The 18,602-nt window shown below is 39.2% G+C and overlaps 1 protein-coding gene across 1 annotated transcript in view; it reads right to left on the reverse strand.

Annotated features, from left to right (window-relative positions):
* Nucleotides 1–568: 568 nt before the first annotated feature.
* Nucleotides 569–18,602, reverse strand: part of kcnb2b (potassium voltage-gated channel subfamily B member 2b) — a 115,748-nt gene continuing 97,714 nt past the window's right edge. Inside the window, exon 3 of the mRNA XM_088642233.1 lies at nt 569–7,233. Within this exon, the coding sequence (XP_088498359.1) occupies nt 5,140–7,233 (2,094 nt within the window). The 3' untranslated portion in view covers nt 569–5,139. The remainder of the gene's footprint in view (nt 7,234–18,602) is intronic.

The raw sequence follows: 18,602 nt of genomic DNA on the forward strand, positions 1-18,602 counted from the left end.
CAGTTATCTTTGCAGACCAATATATTATTCTGTGTCATTCCGATGGACGAACATGTAAACGCATCAGTCAATTCTGAACAGATACTATAAAGCAAATGGCAGCAGAACATGAATATATTTTCTTGGGCTGTTTTTCTCTTGTGCTGGGATTTTATATCACAGCTGGAGTGTACATTTTCCCTAACATTGCATTAGTATTCAAAGCTACTCAAATGAGCTGATTATGCATTCACATTTATTGTATTCTCCTAGCCTGATTTTAATTGAACAAAGCTCCTGAAGATTGTCACCCAGCTCTCTGTTTTCTGTCCTTTGTGTTCACAGGATGTCCTATCACACGTTAATCCCAGCCTTGGGATTAACAATCATGTGCCAATGTGGATTCAGAACACAGCAAAGTTCAAAATCAAGTGCTTTAACACTGTACTGTGATGAAATGATACATAAATCATGTCACTAATTCTCCATGACACTGCCAGCAACTCCCTTTGGACACAGTGTTAAAAACATGGCTTGCTGCAAGATGATGGGATAATGACCATGGTGCAGAGCAGACATGAGACAGAAATGAGTTATATACATATTTATTTGTTATCCTGCATATGCTAATAGGCCTAATGGGGAACAATGCTGTTAATCATTACAGACATCTTGACGTAAAATAAAGTATTCTGTGGTCACAAATTGTACAGACTATTACATGCATACAGAGATGCTGAAATGTACAGAGAGTCTGCAGCTCAAATTACATGATAGAACCCTTAATAACCAAAACTAGGCTGGAGAAATGGAGATGGAACAATTATGTGTTTGGAAAGTGGATCACTATGGATAGATGACAAAAACATGGCAGAAACATTAACCTTTCAAAGCTGAAAGGGCAAAGAAAAAAATCAAAAAAGCAAACAAAAAGTTCTTGCAAGAAATAAATTAAGGTGAAACGATCATGTCATGCAATAGCTTTTTTGACAATTCCTCTGCTGTTCCATTATGCGGTTAATTCCAGCATTCCTACAGAAATCATCCTTATGTTCTTAAGTTCTTTGTGAGAGAACATGGCAAGTTCATGATCCAGTATGTTTCCATGTTTTTCCTCACAATTTAAAACCAAAGATTTCACTGAATTTCCTTGAAGAGAAACACCTTAAGAAACAAAAACAAAATCAAAGAAAAAAAATCCTCACACAATATAGCCTGTAAATGGAGGATTTTGGAAGGTTAATCCAAAAGAAATCCATTCAAAAGTAAAAAAAAACAACTGACAGTATCATTTTAAAAATCCCCATGTGTTCAAAGCAGTTTGACAGGTGCCAAACAAAGACAGACCTTATAGATGTACTGATGAAGGTGGCGGTGTCTTGACAGAGCCATTTGTTGATGCGGACGCCTTCTTCAAAGAACACTGGTACTCAACACGAAGCACAAGAACAGTTGTTAAGTCGATGTCTCTGCTCAGTCCCCAGGTACTCAGCCAGTACCATCGGGGATGCAGAGGAGTCTGCAGTGGCACAGTGGAATGTCCACAAGAAGCAATCTCACGATCTGACAGTGAAGATCAGGTGAGCTTGGCACCACAGCCACTAAGACTGTGGCTCTCGGCCCTGGTCCTCAGGAACTGCTGTGCCTTTCTGGTTTTAGCGTCAACAAAATTCTTAATCACACGGAAAATGCTTTCATTTTTTTGTTTCCGGTGTGTTTTTAAAATTTTCTTTCAGCTCTTAAGAGGCTGGATGGAGTCTGGAATTGATGGCAAACATCTGCCAGTTCCCGAGACTCAGACCTTGTGTGGGCTGGAAACTAAGGCCATTGGACTCCAGCAGAATGAAGGAAGAAACTGGCATTGTGGGAATTTCCGATACAGTACATTTTCATTCCCACCCATGTCTGTCCATTATAAAACAATTGCCTATTAAGGGCTTTTCATTTACAAATAAGGGAACAAATAATGAATTAGACATTTGAGGACAGACTGCATACAGTACACTGTGCACTGAGGGTGTTGGGAAATAATATTTCTTAGAGTACTTTTAAATCCTAGAACAGAGTGCTACAGAAATGTAAACATGAGGATCAATTACATGCATCATTGAGCACCGGGAGATTAAGGACCAGCTGGAACAAAACCCAGCAGATCCAGTGGCCTCCCAGGACGAGGACTGAGAACAGCTGGTTGAAACGTGTCAAAATGGTGTGTAAGCACACACTACACTTCTGAACTGCACATTTTATAGGGACATTTTTTCTGAGGGAACATGCCCAGTTCACAGAAAGCCAAGGAAAGAAGCACAAATCCTTGTTCAGTCTGGAAATCAGAAAACTACATTCATTGATGATTGCACTTTCTCAGCTCTATCTTTGCCAAAGTTATCCAAAATAACCTAGGAGCCTGAATCATTGGCCCTCTTACAGCAGAGAGTACCCTATCAGTCCAGCACAGTATCAGGGAAATAAAAATAATTTTATTAAGGAGCAGGGGACAGGAAGGTGAGGTTTAGCTGTATCACCAGACCCCTGATTGCCCTGCCATTAATAAACTACTGAAGACATCATAAAAAATGTAAGAACTCACTTATCATTACCTGCAAATTAAAAATCATGCTAGTTAAAATGTCATTTGAACTTCAGTGATTTATACAAAACCTGAGAACTCAATAATATGTATATATGTATGTCTATTCTTTAAAGACCTGACTTCTGCCTATAAAAAGTAGAATCTCCTGTACAATGCTATATGAACAAAGCCAAATGTCTTTTAGCCTTCTCATAAATAACTATTTATGAAAAGGCACGCATAATTTCAACCACCATTTGGCAGGAAATTGTGACCATTCTTGATTTTTGTATTTAGAAAAAATAGTATCATTCTTAATATTAGCATTTCACCAAAACATAAATCTGTTATTTATTAATAATGGTCTATGTGGCATTTTTACACACATTAATACATATATTTATATACATGTACATGTATATATAGACAATGATCTATTTATTCTTAATGAAAATTTACGTATGGGCTGGAGAAACAAACATTCATTTTATTTTTTAACCAATCGGCCTCTGTAGGCCTTCAGAATACTGATCTTTACTTAACGAGTACAAGCAGAAACAACTGGGCATCGTCTGCAGAGAAGCCACACATGAGGGTAACACCACCACCATTCTTGGTCAAACCTGTTTGTCCTTTTGCAGCAACATACTGCATGTCTGTTCCTTGAAAAAGTAATATGATACATAGCGGGGATGGGTTGAAAGTCTGAACTTCCTGTAGCATGGGTTCCTTGTGTTGAATGTGTAAACAGATATTTATTGAAATCATGATGAAGATGTGTGTTTTTGTTTCTGACAATACACTTCATAAATTCAAAACAGAACATCAGCGTTAAAACATCACAATTATTTGCTGCATAGTTTTCAGTATATTGCTCTTTCCAGGTTTGTGTCACCAGGAGAAGACTGAGAATATTCAGTGTTTTCCACACGCATGTTGTTGGGATTGATGTGTCAGGAGGTTCTTTTAACATTCAGTGAAGAGACTTGCCAAAGCAAGATACGTTCTTCGGTGCTTACTGAAAAAAGGCAACATAAATCAGGTGTATTCAGTGTGTGAGGAAAGCTACAGAGTGAAACTTTGGGTTTTAGTTTGAAGATTAGTTTAGTGCACAAAATGATGCTGTCAAAAATACACAAACATGAATACAAAAAGACATTGCAGGTTTGTTTTAAAAATGTAGTTGGATTGGACAACAATGGATTTTACACAACAAGCAGTTGAAAGGAGTTGTCCGAGCTCACTGGGATGTGTTTTAGTTATATGGAAGTAACAAAAACAACTTGACACTTTGTGCTGTTCACATGACTGCGATTAATGTGCATAAACCGCTATGTTTGCAGATGAAATGTTTGTAAGTAAAAGCATGAGAATGTGATTTTTTGGTCCTCTGACGGCGAAAAGAATATCACTACTTTTGTGAGGATGCAATACACAGCCTGCGTAAGACTTAATGACCAGACATGTTGAACTAACCATGAGTTCTGAAAATAAGATCTTAATTTATTAGTCAGCTACCAGCTCTTTATTTACAGTACATCTGCTGCATGATGCCTATGCATTGTATAAGCAACATTTCCCTGTTGCGTTGGGAGAATGGTTCTGATCCCGGAATTCATATCAGCTGTTTCAAATTGCAATCAATACCGACTTTCACTCTCGCACACACCCGTTCCCACGTTTTTTCATTCATCCTGCCTCCATCCCTTCTGCACCTCTGCCCCCTCAGCCTGTGGCCAGGAGGTTACCTCTTAACCAAGCCGGTGGAATACTCAAACATTCACAAAGCACCTGATTCTTGGATGTCATTATTCCTCGTGACGTTTGTTTAACCCACTGACAGTAATTTTGGCAACTATATACTGTAGTTCTGTAAAGTGTATGGGGTAGGAGGATGATTGAAAACCTTAATTTCTGGTCATTAAGTCTAAATGTTATGATAAAACATCTATTTATAAACTAACCAAATATATGATCATGTTATAGCACATATTCATTTCTTAAAATAAAATCTTTATGGAACACATTTTCCACAGAAAGTCATGATATGTTACTTGTGTTTTTATAGGTGGCTACCTTGCAACATACTGTCTGTAGTCTCCTGCATTTTATGTTTTCAAACACACCCCCCAATTCAGAGATCACTTCTTTTTATCATGTTGTGTGCTCTTGCCATCTCTCCAATTGTATGTACAGTGAAATGCATTCTGCAAACGAAGCACCTTTGAATTACATTTTTAAATGCATGCGTTTTTTTAAAGATTTCTCCCTCTTTGTGCATTTCTTACAGTAGCTAACAAAAAAAAAGGTTTAATACGAGGTTAAAATTTACATTTAGATTAAAAATGTCTTCATACTGCAATATATGTGCTCTGAACTGAGCCGCCTGTTTGTACCCACTGTTTTCAAGTCACTTTTCTGCAAAGGAAAGCAGTCTGTTTTTTTTTTTGAGACAAACAGTGATTTAGTTAAAATGACTCATCATGCCATGCAACAACATCTCTTTCACCCCACTGGTGTGCTGTGCCTTTTTATTAACAGGCTTCACCTCCTAGTGAGTCAGTGGTTTACATCACTGCGCTCCACAGTCACATGCTGGTTTCACATGTGGGCGAGAAACCACCATCCCCAGGCCTTATATGAATCTCTGGCGTAAACATGTGATTTTCCACTTTGAGTCCACTTTGGTTATTGTCATTCTTTCCTTCCCCAACAGCATGGATTGCACCTTGGGTGCAGTTGTGTGTGGGCGTTTTCGGTGAAGAAGGGCCTACAAGAGCCACGTCTTCAACGTGATTCTTCTGCTTGTGGTTTTCTTTGGAGGGGATCAGTTCATCTTCTTGCTCTCGGCACTCTAAGCACTGAGCTTCTTCGTCGCTGTTTGCATCGACGCAGCTCTTCTGCCCTTTGGGGTGGAAGCCTAAGTGGCCTTGCTCCGCAGACGGAGGGGAGTCTTTACAAGGGGCCTGCTGAAGCACCGCTAGGCTGGAGCTCAGAGAGGGTCTCTCTCCCTGTGGAGAGTTCTCCTCCAGGAGAATGGTGCTGATGTGCTGAGGAGATGACATCATCATGTCCGACACTGTCACGGGCAGTGGTCTAGCAGTGCTGGGGGGTGTCTGTGGAGCACTGCCTGGATTTTCAATAAAATTCACCTTGAGAGCTTTCGTCTTTGCGGGGTTATTGCTTCGTAAGGAGCTCCTGATACTGTCAACTACTCTGTGGAACTCTGGATGGTCTTGCTTGGGCGACAAAATCTCACTGTCTGGATTGTAAGGTATGAATTCGTAGAGTCCGTCCTTGATGATGGTTCTCTCCCTGCCTTTCTCATCGGTCTTGCCCTCCGGAAGGGAAGGCTGCCCCTCCTCTTGGGGAAGGTGCACGTTTGGGTGCCTCATCTGTAAAATTCCTGTTATGCTCGGAGGAACAGGAGATTTTTCAGCTTCTGTGAAGTCTGTTGCACAGCTTGCAAAGCTGTCGATGCTCGAAATGCTCCTGATGTCAGTCACAGCGCGTTCCTTCAGCAGTGGGTCTGATGGCGATGGAGCCACTTTCATTTCTACTTCTGTTTCCTGCTTCGGCGCTTGCTCACGCTGTTCCTCCCCTGCTGTGTTAACGTTGGGATTTGAATGGGCTTTAGTCATCTGATTATACATTTCTTCCAGCTTCTGAGCGTTGAGGCGCTGCGGGCTACCATTAGGGTTATTTAAACGTTCCTGCGAACCGAGGTGGACAACCTCTTGGTACTTTGTCTCATAGGACTTGTTGGAGCTGGTCTCAGACAAAGTACGCTTGGACAGCGTCCACTTGCTTGGTGACAGGTGGTTGTCTTGTGACCGCTTGTCTTCCCCCTTGTCCACTACTATATCCATCAGCTCCATGCTTCGAGCAAAAGCATCCTTCAGGTTCATGGAAACAATACTTCCATTCCTCTTTGCCCTCTCCAGAGCCTCTCTTCTTTTGATGGCTTTCTCCTGTCTCTTTTGTTCTTTGTAGAACTCAGAGAAGTTGTTCACGATGATGGGAATAGGCAGGGCTATGACTAACACCCCTGCGATGCAGCAAAGCCCCCCAACGATTTTTCCCAAAAGTGTTTGTGGGTAAATGTCTCCGTAGCCCACTGTTGTCATAGTGATCGTAGCCCACCAGAAGGAGGCAGGTATGCTAGTAAACTTAGTGGCATCTTCGTCTTTCTCAGCAAAAAACACCAAGCTTGAGAATATCATTATCCCCATTGCCAGGAATAATATGAGCAGCCCCAGCTCGTTGTAGCTCCGCCTGAGGGTGAACCCTAGAGACTGCAGTCCCGTGGAATGCCGTGCCAGTTTCAGAATCCTCAATATCCTCATGATCCGGAATATCTGGACAACCCGCCTCACGTTCTGGAACTGGAGAACGCTCTTGTTCGACTCCGTCAGGAAGATTGTGACGTAATAGGGCAAGATTGCCAACAAGTCAATGACGTTCAAGGGCCCTTTGAAGAATTTCCACTTATTCGGCGAAGAAAGGAAGCGCAGGAGGTATTCCATTGTGAACCACGCGATGCACACGGCCTCAACGTGCGCAAGCTGGGGATTGTCGTTGGCCTGCCCGAACTCATCTATCTCTTGCAGTTCAGGCAGAGTGTTTAGGGACAGTGCAATGGTTGACAGGACGATGAACAGGATGGATATTATAGCCAAAACCTGTAAAGAAAGGAAATGATACCAATCAGTGATGTTGTTGAAAACCACTTTGACAAACATTGCTCCGAGGCCTGTGAAAACGTCTTGTTACACTATATGGCGGAATGCACACATCGCATTTTAGAGCACTTGACAAGATAAAAAAATAGCGTCAAGAAAGTTAAAATACAGAACAAACTGGCTAAATGAAAACAACACAAGGAAACAAAAATCTAAGGACACATAACCCTATCCAAAACGGACACAGGCTGAATATGCTTAGCTATCTCCTTAAAACAGTCAAAGAACTAGCCACTTGGATCTAGTTTAGAGGCACAGTAACTAAACCTTCTCTGCTAATGATCTGCTACAATAGAACAATAAGAAGATTGAATAGGAAGGGCTGGGGGACCCATATTTCACAACGTTAATCAGGTGCAAAGCCATGCAGACATGTCTTCAATAGAGCTAAGATTTCAAGTTAAATCTCAGTAGATTTTAATCAGATGCATAAAACAAAATCCCATTTTTAGGAGGCAGTGTTTTGGGATCGGACTCTGAAACGGAGATAGACACTTTGTTAAAGTGCTTATAGATTTTGGCACATGTGATCTCCATATTTATACATAATATGCAACATATTTCTTGTGTCAAAAAGAGTATCTTAAATAATATACCGTACAGACACATCATTAAGTGAACAGGAATGTAAAGGCATACGTATTCTTAACAGTGACAGCTACTAAGTGAGGGGAGGCCACCAAGCTTACTTACTAATTTTAAAGGAATATTTTGTATAGCATCATCAAAAAGCAAATTGATTCCCACTCTGTTTTTAGTTGAACTTGAATTTCTAAAAGGTTAAGGAGCAACTATAGTTAATCTATAGTTAATGTTTTGTTTTGTTTTGTTTTTTAAAAACATTTGCTACGAGTACAATAGTATGAAATCTTCAATACCAGGTACATCCTTGCAATGGCTGGGAAGCAGACTAAACTTCTCAAGAGAGGATTCAGACTTGATTCCCCTCTGACTTTATAATGGTTAGGGTCTCTGGATTTGATACTGGAAGGCTGTGTGTTCAAATCCCAGTTCAAGCACTGCTGTCGTACCCTTGAGAACAGAACATCTGTCAATAGGTGCTGTCCAGAATGTCACTGCAAATGAGACTGTGTTCACAAGTGACACATCTGGATAAATGAAAGAAGTTTATTATGACATAAATTGACCTTAAATTTTACGCTCATAATAAATATTCTGCTCTGAAAAAGCAAAATTATCTATCAATTACTGGTCAAACCTATACCCCCTGGGATTTTTAAAGACGATCAGCTGTTAAACTGACAGCTAGATTATTTTTACAGACTCCTTGTACAGTACACAGAACAGGACAGCTGTGTGTTTCAACACCCGGTCTCTGTGATACATCTTTGCACAGCTTCCTTCTGCAGTACAGAATATTTTTTTAGGTTAACCTGGAAAACCACAGTGCAGCAGATAGGAAGGAAAGCAAAACAGCAGGTCTTTAAAAGAGTTTACTATTTAATTTTTTAAAAAAGAGAACACTATGTTCTCAAAGCTTGACCTGTTAATAAGAAAGCAAAAGACTAGAAGCAAGAACTGCAGGGTTTTACGTTGTAACTTGCCACTTTTATGATAAAATCAGCATTCAACACTCTTGAATAAAACATAAGCATGACATTTTTAATTAAACTGAGAAACCATACACATACAAGTATATCTACACCTACACCAAATGTGTGAGCACGTACAGTTAATACAATGGGCAGCACTATGTGCCTCCAGTTTTTAATAGCCAGCACCATTGGTTTATATCCTCCATACATTTCTGTACAAGGCCCTGACCTTTCAAAGAGAAATAGTTTTTTCCATCAGTTTTCCAGGAAGTACCAATCAATTATGAGAATAAAGCGAATTGCAATTAAAGAACTATTCTGACACGGGCTGTGAAAGAATGTCAAGAAATATGGTAAATTGTGTAATGATGTCAAGAGACAACATTTTTATTGTTACTTTTATTGGTTTCCCTTGCTGAAGTGATGATGCCACCTCCACAAATTTAAAGTATTCGTTCTCCTTTGCCCATCAAAAGATACCTATTATAACACAAGAATTTCTTGTCACATGGATATAACATCTGCCATGTGGCCTTCATTTCACCTCTGTAACTATGTCTCGTAATGCACACTAATCCCTGTGAATAATGACTAACAGAAGCTGGTACTTTAATATTTCTTGGCTACGATACATTGGAATCTGTATTAATCAAAAGAGATTTGCAGGGATGATGTAAGAAACAAAAATGTCTGATGTCTCGACTAGCTTTGAGACCAAGAGCATGAACAAAAAAAAACCCAACATGTACTATTGTCTTATGAAAGCTTTAAAATTTAAGACGACATCTTTAGTATATGTTGTGTGCATTAATATGGTTTTCATTCCATCTGAATATTCCCCCTAGACATAACAAGTCCATTAGGTTTAAAAGTTTGACTTCATTGTTGATGCCACATTTTAAGTTTCTAGTTTAATCACTCATGCACTCGATTTTTGTTTCAGAAGTAGTTGTGACACTTCCGAAGATTGCCCAAGACAATGAAACTTAGCAGTTTAAGAGATTGAGTGAAAGTGGTAAGTTTACTTGTGGATAAAGAAAGTGTAGTTTCATAGTTTAAGAAAGTGGTAAGTTTACTTGTGGATAAAGAAAGTGTAGTTTCATAGTTTAAGAAAGTGGTAAGTTTACTTGTGGATAAAGAAAGTGTAGTTTCATAGTTTAAGAAAGTGGTAAGTTTACTTGTGGATAAAGAAAGTGTAGTTTCATAGTTTAAGAAAGTGGTAAGTTTACTTGTGGATAAAGAAAGTGTAGTTTCATAGTTTAAGAAAGTGGTAAGTTTACTTGTGGATAAAGAAAGTGTAGTTTCATAGTTTAAGAAAGTGGTAAGTTTATTTGTGGATAAAGAAAGTGTAGTTTCATAGTTTAAGAAAGTGGTAAGTTTACTTGTGGATAAAGAAAGTGTAGTTTCATAGTTTAAGAAAGTGGTAAGTTTACTTGTGGATAAAGAAAGTGCAGTTTCATGGTTTAAGTAAGTGGTAAGTTTACTTGTGGATAAAGAAAGTGCAGTTTCATGGTTTAAGAAAGTGGTAAGTTTACTTGTGGATAAAGAAAGTGCAGTTTCATGGTTTAAGAATCCTTCTGGCAGAGGTGCATGGTGGTCAGTGCCTGCTTCCTCACATCTCTTGGATCCTGGGTATAATTCAGTCTGGGGTGCCTTCTCTGTGGAGTCTGAACGTTATCCCCCTGTTTACAATGGGGGATTTTCTCCAGAAGGTCAAGTTCCCCCCCCCCTTCCAAAGTCATGCTGGCTCTGTAAACGGGTGTCTCTAGATTGCCCCTGAGTGAATCCCTCTGTCCCGTGTTGAACCGGTGTCCTGTCACATGACTGGGATATACGAGAAATAAGCGGGATTCTGATGAATGAATGAAAGAAGGATTTGAAACATACTTGGCTTAGTATCCTTCCAGTACTTGGTCAGCTTGTTTATTCAATGTAAATGAAGCACTATTCCAATTGCTTATTTTCCAGTTTCGATCCAAAAATTAAGCTTGATCAAATATAGAATGATGCATGGATGACGTATGCAAGTGTAACCTATAAGTACGCTTAATACTGAGGTATAGCAATGTCTATAACATTAAGTAAAATCCAATAAATAAATCGTCAGCTGTTGCTGCTATAATCAGCTTGCTCGAAAGGCAAAGGAAACATGTTCGTCTTTCACGGTTGCTTGGTAGTGTAAAAGACGTCTTGCTCTGAAAAGCTATACAGTTACATGAGATCTTGCTCCTTGACAGAGGCTGCCATGTAATTATTCTGTTAAAAAACACTCAAGGCAATATTTATACCCATTAACAAAACTCACTGTGACAGCACCAGCACTCTCCAAATGAGACGTCAATTGCGATTTATGAGGTGAGAGCAATGTGCTTCAGTCACCCTTGTATCTGCTGTACATCCTTAAAGGACTGGGAGCTGTGCTCTGACCTTGAAACCACAGGGAGAAGCAAGCTGCTTGCACCAGGCTCCTCGGGATAGCCCATCCCTCTGCAGATAAAACCTTGCTTAAATGATATCTGGATTAGTCATTAGATCTGCGATTTATACAATACACGCCCGATACTGTTTGCAGTAACAGAGCTGTTGGGACATTTGCTGTGGTTACAATTTCAAAGGCTCGTCAAGCTAAAAGCTCAGATAAGACATTTAAAAATCAATTCCAATTAGGACCTACACTGGCAAAGTACTACAGTATTGAAGCTTGTGATCCCACCCTCATGTTCCAAAGTCCAATTTACATTCAAAACTGAATGCATGATAGGTTTCTGTTTTCATAAACAGCAGAAAATAAAATGAAACGAAAAATTTCAGTTTTGCGATTGGTGACTTGAAGATTCTAGTTCCACCCGAAATTTTCATTTTAAGTATTGTTAGTCCCACCACATCACAACACAACCTTCCACAATTCGTTTACACAGAGCTTTGTGGTCATCAACCTAAAGAGTTCAAGGACAGCGTTTTTCATCCTGAGAAATGTTCACACCTTCAGCCTCTGAAGTCCAGTTTTCAACAGCCCCGAATATGGGGCAAACTGAGTTGTTTGTGAGCTCTAGAAGCAAATTTCAGGACCCCCTTATTTGCTTTCCAAAGCAGAATCTCATCTGAGGAAAGAAAATGAATTTTTTATTTTTTTTCTGAAAATCCACCCACCTTTGTGCGTATAGCCATACACGCTTGTGCTCTGAGAAACGTCTTGTTAACTTTTTTCATTGCACACTTATCACCTTCATTGTATTCTCCTAAATCATTTAGGAATCGCTTGTATTAACCTTCTTTAATTAACTCAGGGGCGACAATGAGATCAATTATAGCTATTGACTTTCACCGCTCCCTATCTGCATGTAGAGCACTGCCAGTCAGAGGAGGAAGTTGTCAGCTAAAGCAACAGCCCGATGCTCTGGGGTGCTGTCAGCACAGCTGCGAATGTGTCTCGGGGGCTGAAAGAAAGAGGCCCACAATTCCATGCCACTCTTGCTAGCACAATCACGCAAATCTCACTCAGTGACAGCACACCTAAAAGCAACAGAACTCATTAAGAGGTCAAAACAGTTGAGAGCTGTCAAAGCAAATGCTTTTAGGCTGACATCTACTGCTCAGCCTTTCCAATTCTCAGCAGCCTATTAAGGCTACTTCACCACACAACGTATGCAGATTTAACAACTTGCCTGTTTTACTACAAGACAATTACTGACTGATGTCGCATGGTTCCTTTTCTCTCAACATGTACTGTACTTCTGCATATTGCATTCACAATTGCATTCTCTGTCAGTTTTCAGGAGTGTCCTGAGAATCCTTATCTCAGACATGGCCAGTGTCAGGGACTGGATTCTCTATTAGCTACACAAATCAATGCCATTAAAGCTGAATTTAGCACCACTCAGAATAGGGCACGCAAGATAAGGCTTCTTGAGAGCAGGGAAAAATTGGATTATTGTTGCACTTTACAGCAGTGACCACTGACTTTTCACAGGGGTTAACGCCATACACTGGATCATTCTATAAGAAAGGTTATACGGTTTCAATCACAGGAAAAGAAGTACCACCTGTTCTCACTTTTAAATGCACTTCTGCATAGCAACCACTTGTGCCCTCGGGTTCGAGTCTACTCTGCAGATACTGAAGAAGGCTGTTGGGTTGACTTGGAAGTCTTTGAAGATCAGGTCACCTTGTCTTGTCTGTTCAAGATAGCAGATTCTCTGTTAATCATGGGTTTGATGAAGGGTCACGCTCCCTTGTGCCGGTTTAAAAATGTCAGAAACCTTACTCCGTCAAACTTTGGTGACAAAATGAGGCTAAAAGCCAGCCCCCGCAGAGTGGAGAAGTACCCAGATAAAATGCTTATTCAATTCATACAGCAGAAAAAACAGAGTGTCCTTTACAGGCAAAAACATACTGGAAACTGCAAAATGTCACGTATTATAGATATATATTGTTAAGATGTATTTTTCATAATACAAGTAATTTATTGGCTGTGACAGGCATTTACAATGTTGCGCCTGCGCTTTGCTATTTGTACCAAAAAAAGGTCCAATCTGTAGTCACCCATTAAATTGTTTACTACTTAGTTATTGAGAATGATAAAGTAGCAGTCTAAAAATAAAAAGCGCCCCAAGCAGGAAAATAAATTATGTGAAAATGATGTTCTGTACAGTATATAATCTTTACATAGGGAGCATAGCCACCAAAGTAAGGGGGAACTTATACCAGAGAAATTAAACAGGAAACAGTTTCGAGCAGTAATTGAGCCCTTTCTTCCTGAAATCAATCTGATTACTACTAATTGTATGGGCTTCACAGCTGCATTGTTCCACCCACTGGAATCCTAGTACAGCTTTAAAGGGTGTTTCTTGCTTTGCCACCAGGCTGAGGAGAAGCGCAGAGGAGGGCTCCGATCTCAGGTCAGAAGCTGAGCAGCTGTGCTCTACGCCCTGGGGAAAGTCCCCTGATCTGTCCTTCTGGAAAGCTGTAAAAGTGGGTTAGCAGCAGGAAGCCCATGGAAACAGGAAGCAGTGTATAATCGCAGCAGGTACCTCTCTGACACTCGAAGGCAGCATCCTGAGAAACATGACTTATTCTGAACTGCGGACTTTCCAACAGCGACAGGTACTATTGATTGTTTTCGGGCACCAAAAGCATTGCTCGGCCCATACCAATTGAACACTTCTGGGCCCGAGTTGTTCACTGCATGTGTTATCAAACAGCAGCTGATCAGCTGAAGGACTTCTGCTGTTATGCTGCCATCAGATCAGAGCTCGTGGAAGTTATTACAAACCATCTTATTAAGATTGTTTTTTAGCTCTCACACACAGAATTGTGACAGCACATGGGGCTTAGTAATGCTTCACAGATCTTTATCTAAAAATAAATATTCAATAGCAACCATCAATTTGAAAAAAATGTCCTTCCCAGGTATATTAAAATATCAACAACAATATTAAAAACACTTAAGGAGTGACAGTTTCATGATGTACATATAAAACATATATTGTCTTTTCCCTCCCTTAATTTTCAAACCAATGTTCCTTCTGTGCTGTTCTAGTTACAGAGTTGCTTTATTCACATTTCAGTGACCCCAGAGACATTATGAATAACAGAACTACCACAGCTTATGGTGCAATTGAACCAGTTTGTCCTTGCAAATCACAACAAACTACCAACTTGATTTTTGCAATTTTAAATTATGAGTTTATGACACACTTTTGTTGTCTGAGTCTTCTCAAAGCTTTTGATTGAAATACAGGAACTAGTTCTTAGTCCATAAAAATAATTAAACAGTATTAAAATTATGTTTAATGGCCCATGAATGTATTGTTTACTTTAAAAAGCATGTTTAGCCAACATACTAAATACTAGTGCTATCCACTTAAATAATGACTGGTACTATAAAGAAATTTGTGGTCTTAACTTTGATGTAATCACACCAAATTTCAAACACTATGTTCAGAATCAGCATTCCAAGGAATTAAAAAGGACAATATTCCTTTTTTTTAATTTACTTTTCTCCTCTTCTGTGAAAAAGAGGGTTAAATGTATCAAGCTGTCACACAAACCCTCAGCATCCTTTAGGTTAACAGTAAATTCCAATTATAGATCTAAGTTCCTCCTCTCAACTCACTCAACTGAAGAGTTCTGATAGCTCCAAGCCATTAAATATTAATTTCCAATATGCATCAGATATGGTAAATGAGAATTCATGACAGTGTTTCATGTAGGATTGGACTGGAGTGTCTAACTGCCAAAAACCCACATTAACATAAGACATCTTAATCAATCATCTTTCACCATTTATTTTAGATGTCAAACAGCACAAAAAAACAAACAACAACATTTTTTTAACACTTCTACATTTTTAAACATGCCTCAATCTGAGAAACATTTTGTAAAAAAGTATACATTATGTACAAGTATACATCTATTGACTACTATAAAAAATTGTGTTGTTAGAGATATATACTGTATCTTTTAAATGTATTTGTACCCTTAACTTGCAATAACTAAAACTAGAAAAGGAAATTCAAGTGTACATATTAAATGGTGACAGAAGTACTGGAAAATGAGTTCTGAATGATCAGTAGCCTAACTGAAAAAATATTTAAATATGTTCCTAAATGCACATAAAGTACATTGATTCAGGGCCTTTATATTGAAAACAAATACAATAAATCCTCTGCTGTTTTTCAATTATATACAGTAATTGCTTAACAAACCCTCAGATTATATATAGAATTTACTGGAAGTCACCTTCACGGCCAGTGGATATTAAAGGAGGTCGACTACTGAAACAAACCACACCACCGGGGAGAAAATCAAAACTAATGTTTATCTCCATAAACATTAGGAGTCTAAGAAACCCCAGAAAATGTCCCAATTTCCATGTTCTTTGTTACCACAGCGAAGTCTATCTAGGCTAATGGGATGATTGGTAAACCACCAGCAAAAGGAGCAACAGCTGGTAATTATCAGAAATGTCTGGCATCATCAGGACAGAGTCTGCAAGACCTCCAGTTCAGTTTTGTTTGGTGTCTGTGACAGAGTTATATGGCAACAGAACAGGAAAAGACACGCCCGGCAACTGATTCCCAAGTCAAGTAAGGCCAAATGATGTGGGTGAATGAAACACAGATTTTAGAAACCGTCTGACTGAAAGTTCTGAAAGAGCTTTCATAGATGGGGAGTATTAGGAGGCCATGATTGGTAAAGGCCAGTGGGAACTTTGGCCAGTACGCCAGGGTAACACCCCTACTCTTTTCGAGAAACACCCCGGCCTGCAGGGTGAGCGCCCCCTACTGGCTCCACTTACACCCCTTCCTGCAGCAGCCTCGGCTTTCCCAGGAGGTCTCCCAGTAGTATGAGCCGAACACGGCCGCTCACAAGCACAAGCCGCAGGATCTAAAGGTGCTGGCAAACAGCTGGGAGGAAGGGGTGGTCAGAAATGCCTACTGAGATATGGTACTCTTTAGCAAAGAAAAAGGACGATCAACAATAAATTGCAGTTTTGGGGTGTGTGAATAATATTGAACATCATATATTAGAAAATGTGATTTTTTTTATAGCTATGTTTTTTGATATCCAAGATATTTCATTTATTTATCCAACCAATACTGTACTGAAGGTACATTTTTGTGATAATAATGACTTTGAATTAGCACTATGAAGGGTATGGATACATACGGAGTGTGCACAGATCTCTATGTACATACAGTATTACAAGTGATTTAATTATGCATTTATTTTTCAGTATTTTTTCCATTCCTTAATGAATATATCTGCACTCTTTATCTGTCCTCAGGTGTAGCAGGACAGTCAGTCAGCACTGCATTGCATGACTACTATTTCGTATGAATGTATTAATTTCTTTGAAAAATAAAGGGGTTTTCTAATTAAGCAGTCATACTATGAAGTGAGTGCTGGAAGAAAACCAACAACCCTTAATTCATACAGTTCAGTAGATACAGGTCTATGTGGTAAAATAATTCCGACAGCATCGTTTTATCATAATTAATTGAACCACAGCTCATTGGGCGAAGCCTGTATGTTGGCAGCACCAAATACTAACCAATATGTAAGTAATGTAAATCAAACAGGCTAATGCATAATGAGCTCACAAAGTGGATTGCAAAGTTTTCATGAGATATTTAAGATATTCAGCTTTACTGGGTGGATGCGTTAGTTTACTGTAATGAAACTCACGGGAGCTAATTTGCTTTAATTAAACATCTATTTACTGTTGTATGCCTCAAATAATTGTTTGCTCTTGATATTTTTCATTTTATACTCCAAGTATTAAAATTTACGGAACGGGCACATGAACATTAGGAATACAAATTATTAAAAAATGATATGGTAATGTTAATATTTAGTGTGACAATACCTTATTTAATCAATAATCATTCTGCATTTTTTGTCATGCTGTTTTTGTGTAATCTATTATTATGGGTAGACCAAGGTGTGCCATTTACAATGGAGAGGACTAATAGCTTTATTAACTATACCTATTGCAGAATAGTGAGTCATAGTCTTCATATTTCATCCTTATATTTCTTCCAGAGATGGGGGATCATGTAAATGCTGGCATCCATCAAAGATTTCCTCTATGAAAATCATCCAACAGGTGTGTTCAGTAACGTACACATAGTACTTACATTCCAGTGTTAAAACAGGTGGGTAGTAAGTAATTAAAACAGGCTGCTTTGGCCCCTTTTAATATTGCAGGTCTGTTGAACTTAGGCTTCAACCTATGACTCATTGACTTTCTGCTGCTTAGGTTTACATCTGCTCAGAGTTTTTAGAATCAAGTCCTACAGTAAGTCTTTATTTTATTTTACTTTTTTACATACTTTTTTTTTTACTTTACTTTTTAACACTTCTTATTCCTCAGTAGAACAAGAGGTGGACCGGGTTTTTGGAACAATACAAGCAACACAAAACTCCTCACTTCTTTTTTTCCTTCAACTGGCTCTTCAACACCGTGCATGTAATCAAAAGTGTTAAATATCTGCCATGGCCAGAGACAGAACTGTTGTTGCCGAACTTCCACTCCTTGCCACCAAAAAACCCATTTTGCTTATGAATCGGTCACTCGTGACTGATTGTGAGTACACACAAGTGATTGTAAATGTTGCATAAGCATGAAATCTCCTTATTCCCCAATATTCCCCACTTAGCAAGAGAACAAGGCCTTGTAGTCATGGCAATGTGCCTCACCATCTGGGGTGCTCACAGCTCTCAGTTACCAATCTGGCAAGAGGTCAATAGTCAAGCACAGTCTGTCAACGACAGGACAATATCAAAAAGACCTGCCCAAGATCAGTGAGGAGGTCCAAGCGTGCTGCTCTAAAGTCTAGTCACTGCAGAACTCCACTTGTAGTGATTGATGCATAGTGTTAAACTGACCAAGCCCATTTACTGCCCTTTCTGTGGGCTCATCCTGAACCAACAACATTTGAGCAGGGCAGTGCATGTTTTAATGCTACTGTACTCATGTAACAATAGCTTTTCTTGTAAGATGTGAATGTCAATGTTATGGGGTGGCTTCCCTACTTGCCAATCCTGCTGGTGCCGAATTTTAATGGTTGAACTTGAACTTGAACTTTATTGCCCATGTGTAACCGGTACATGTACTGGTACAATGGAATTCTTCCTTACAGAAAGTCTCTCGATTGTTAAAAAAAAAAATAAAAACACAAAGTGCAAACAGTGCATCAAGACAATATACAACCAACAGTAGACAATGTACAAGTAAACAAGTAAACA

This window comes from Lepisosteus platostomus, chromosome 8 (genome assembly GCF_059453375.1).
Source record: "Lepisosteus platostomus isolate fLepPlt1 chromosome 8, fLepPlt1.hap1, whole genome shotgun sequence".
NCBI lineage: Eukaryota > Metazoa > Chordata > Actinopteri > Semionotiformes > Lepisosteidae > Lepisosteus > Lepisosteus platostomus.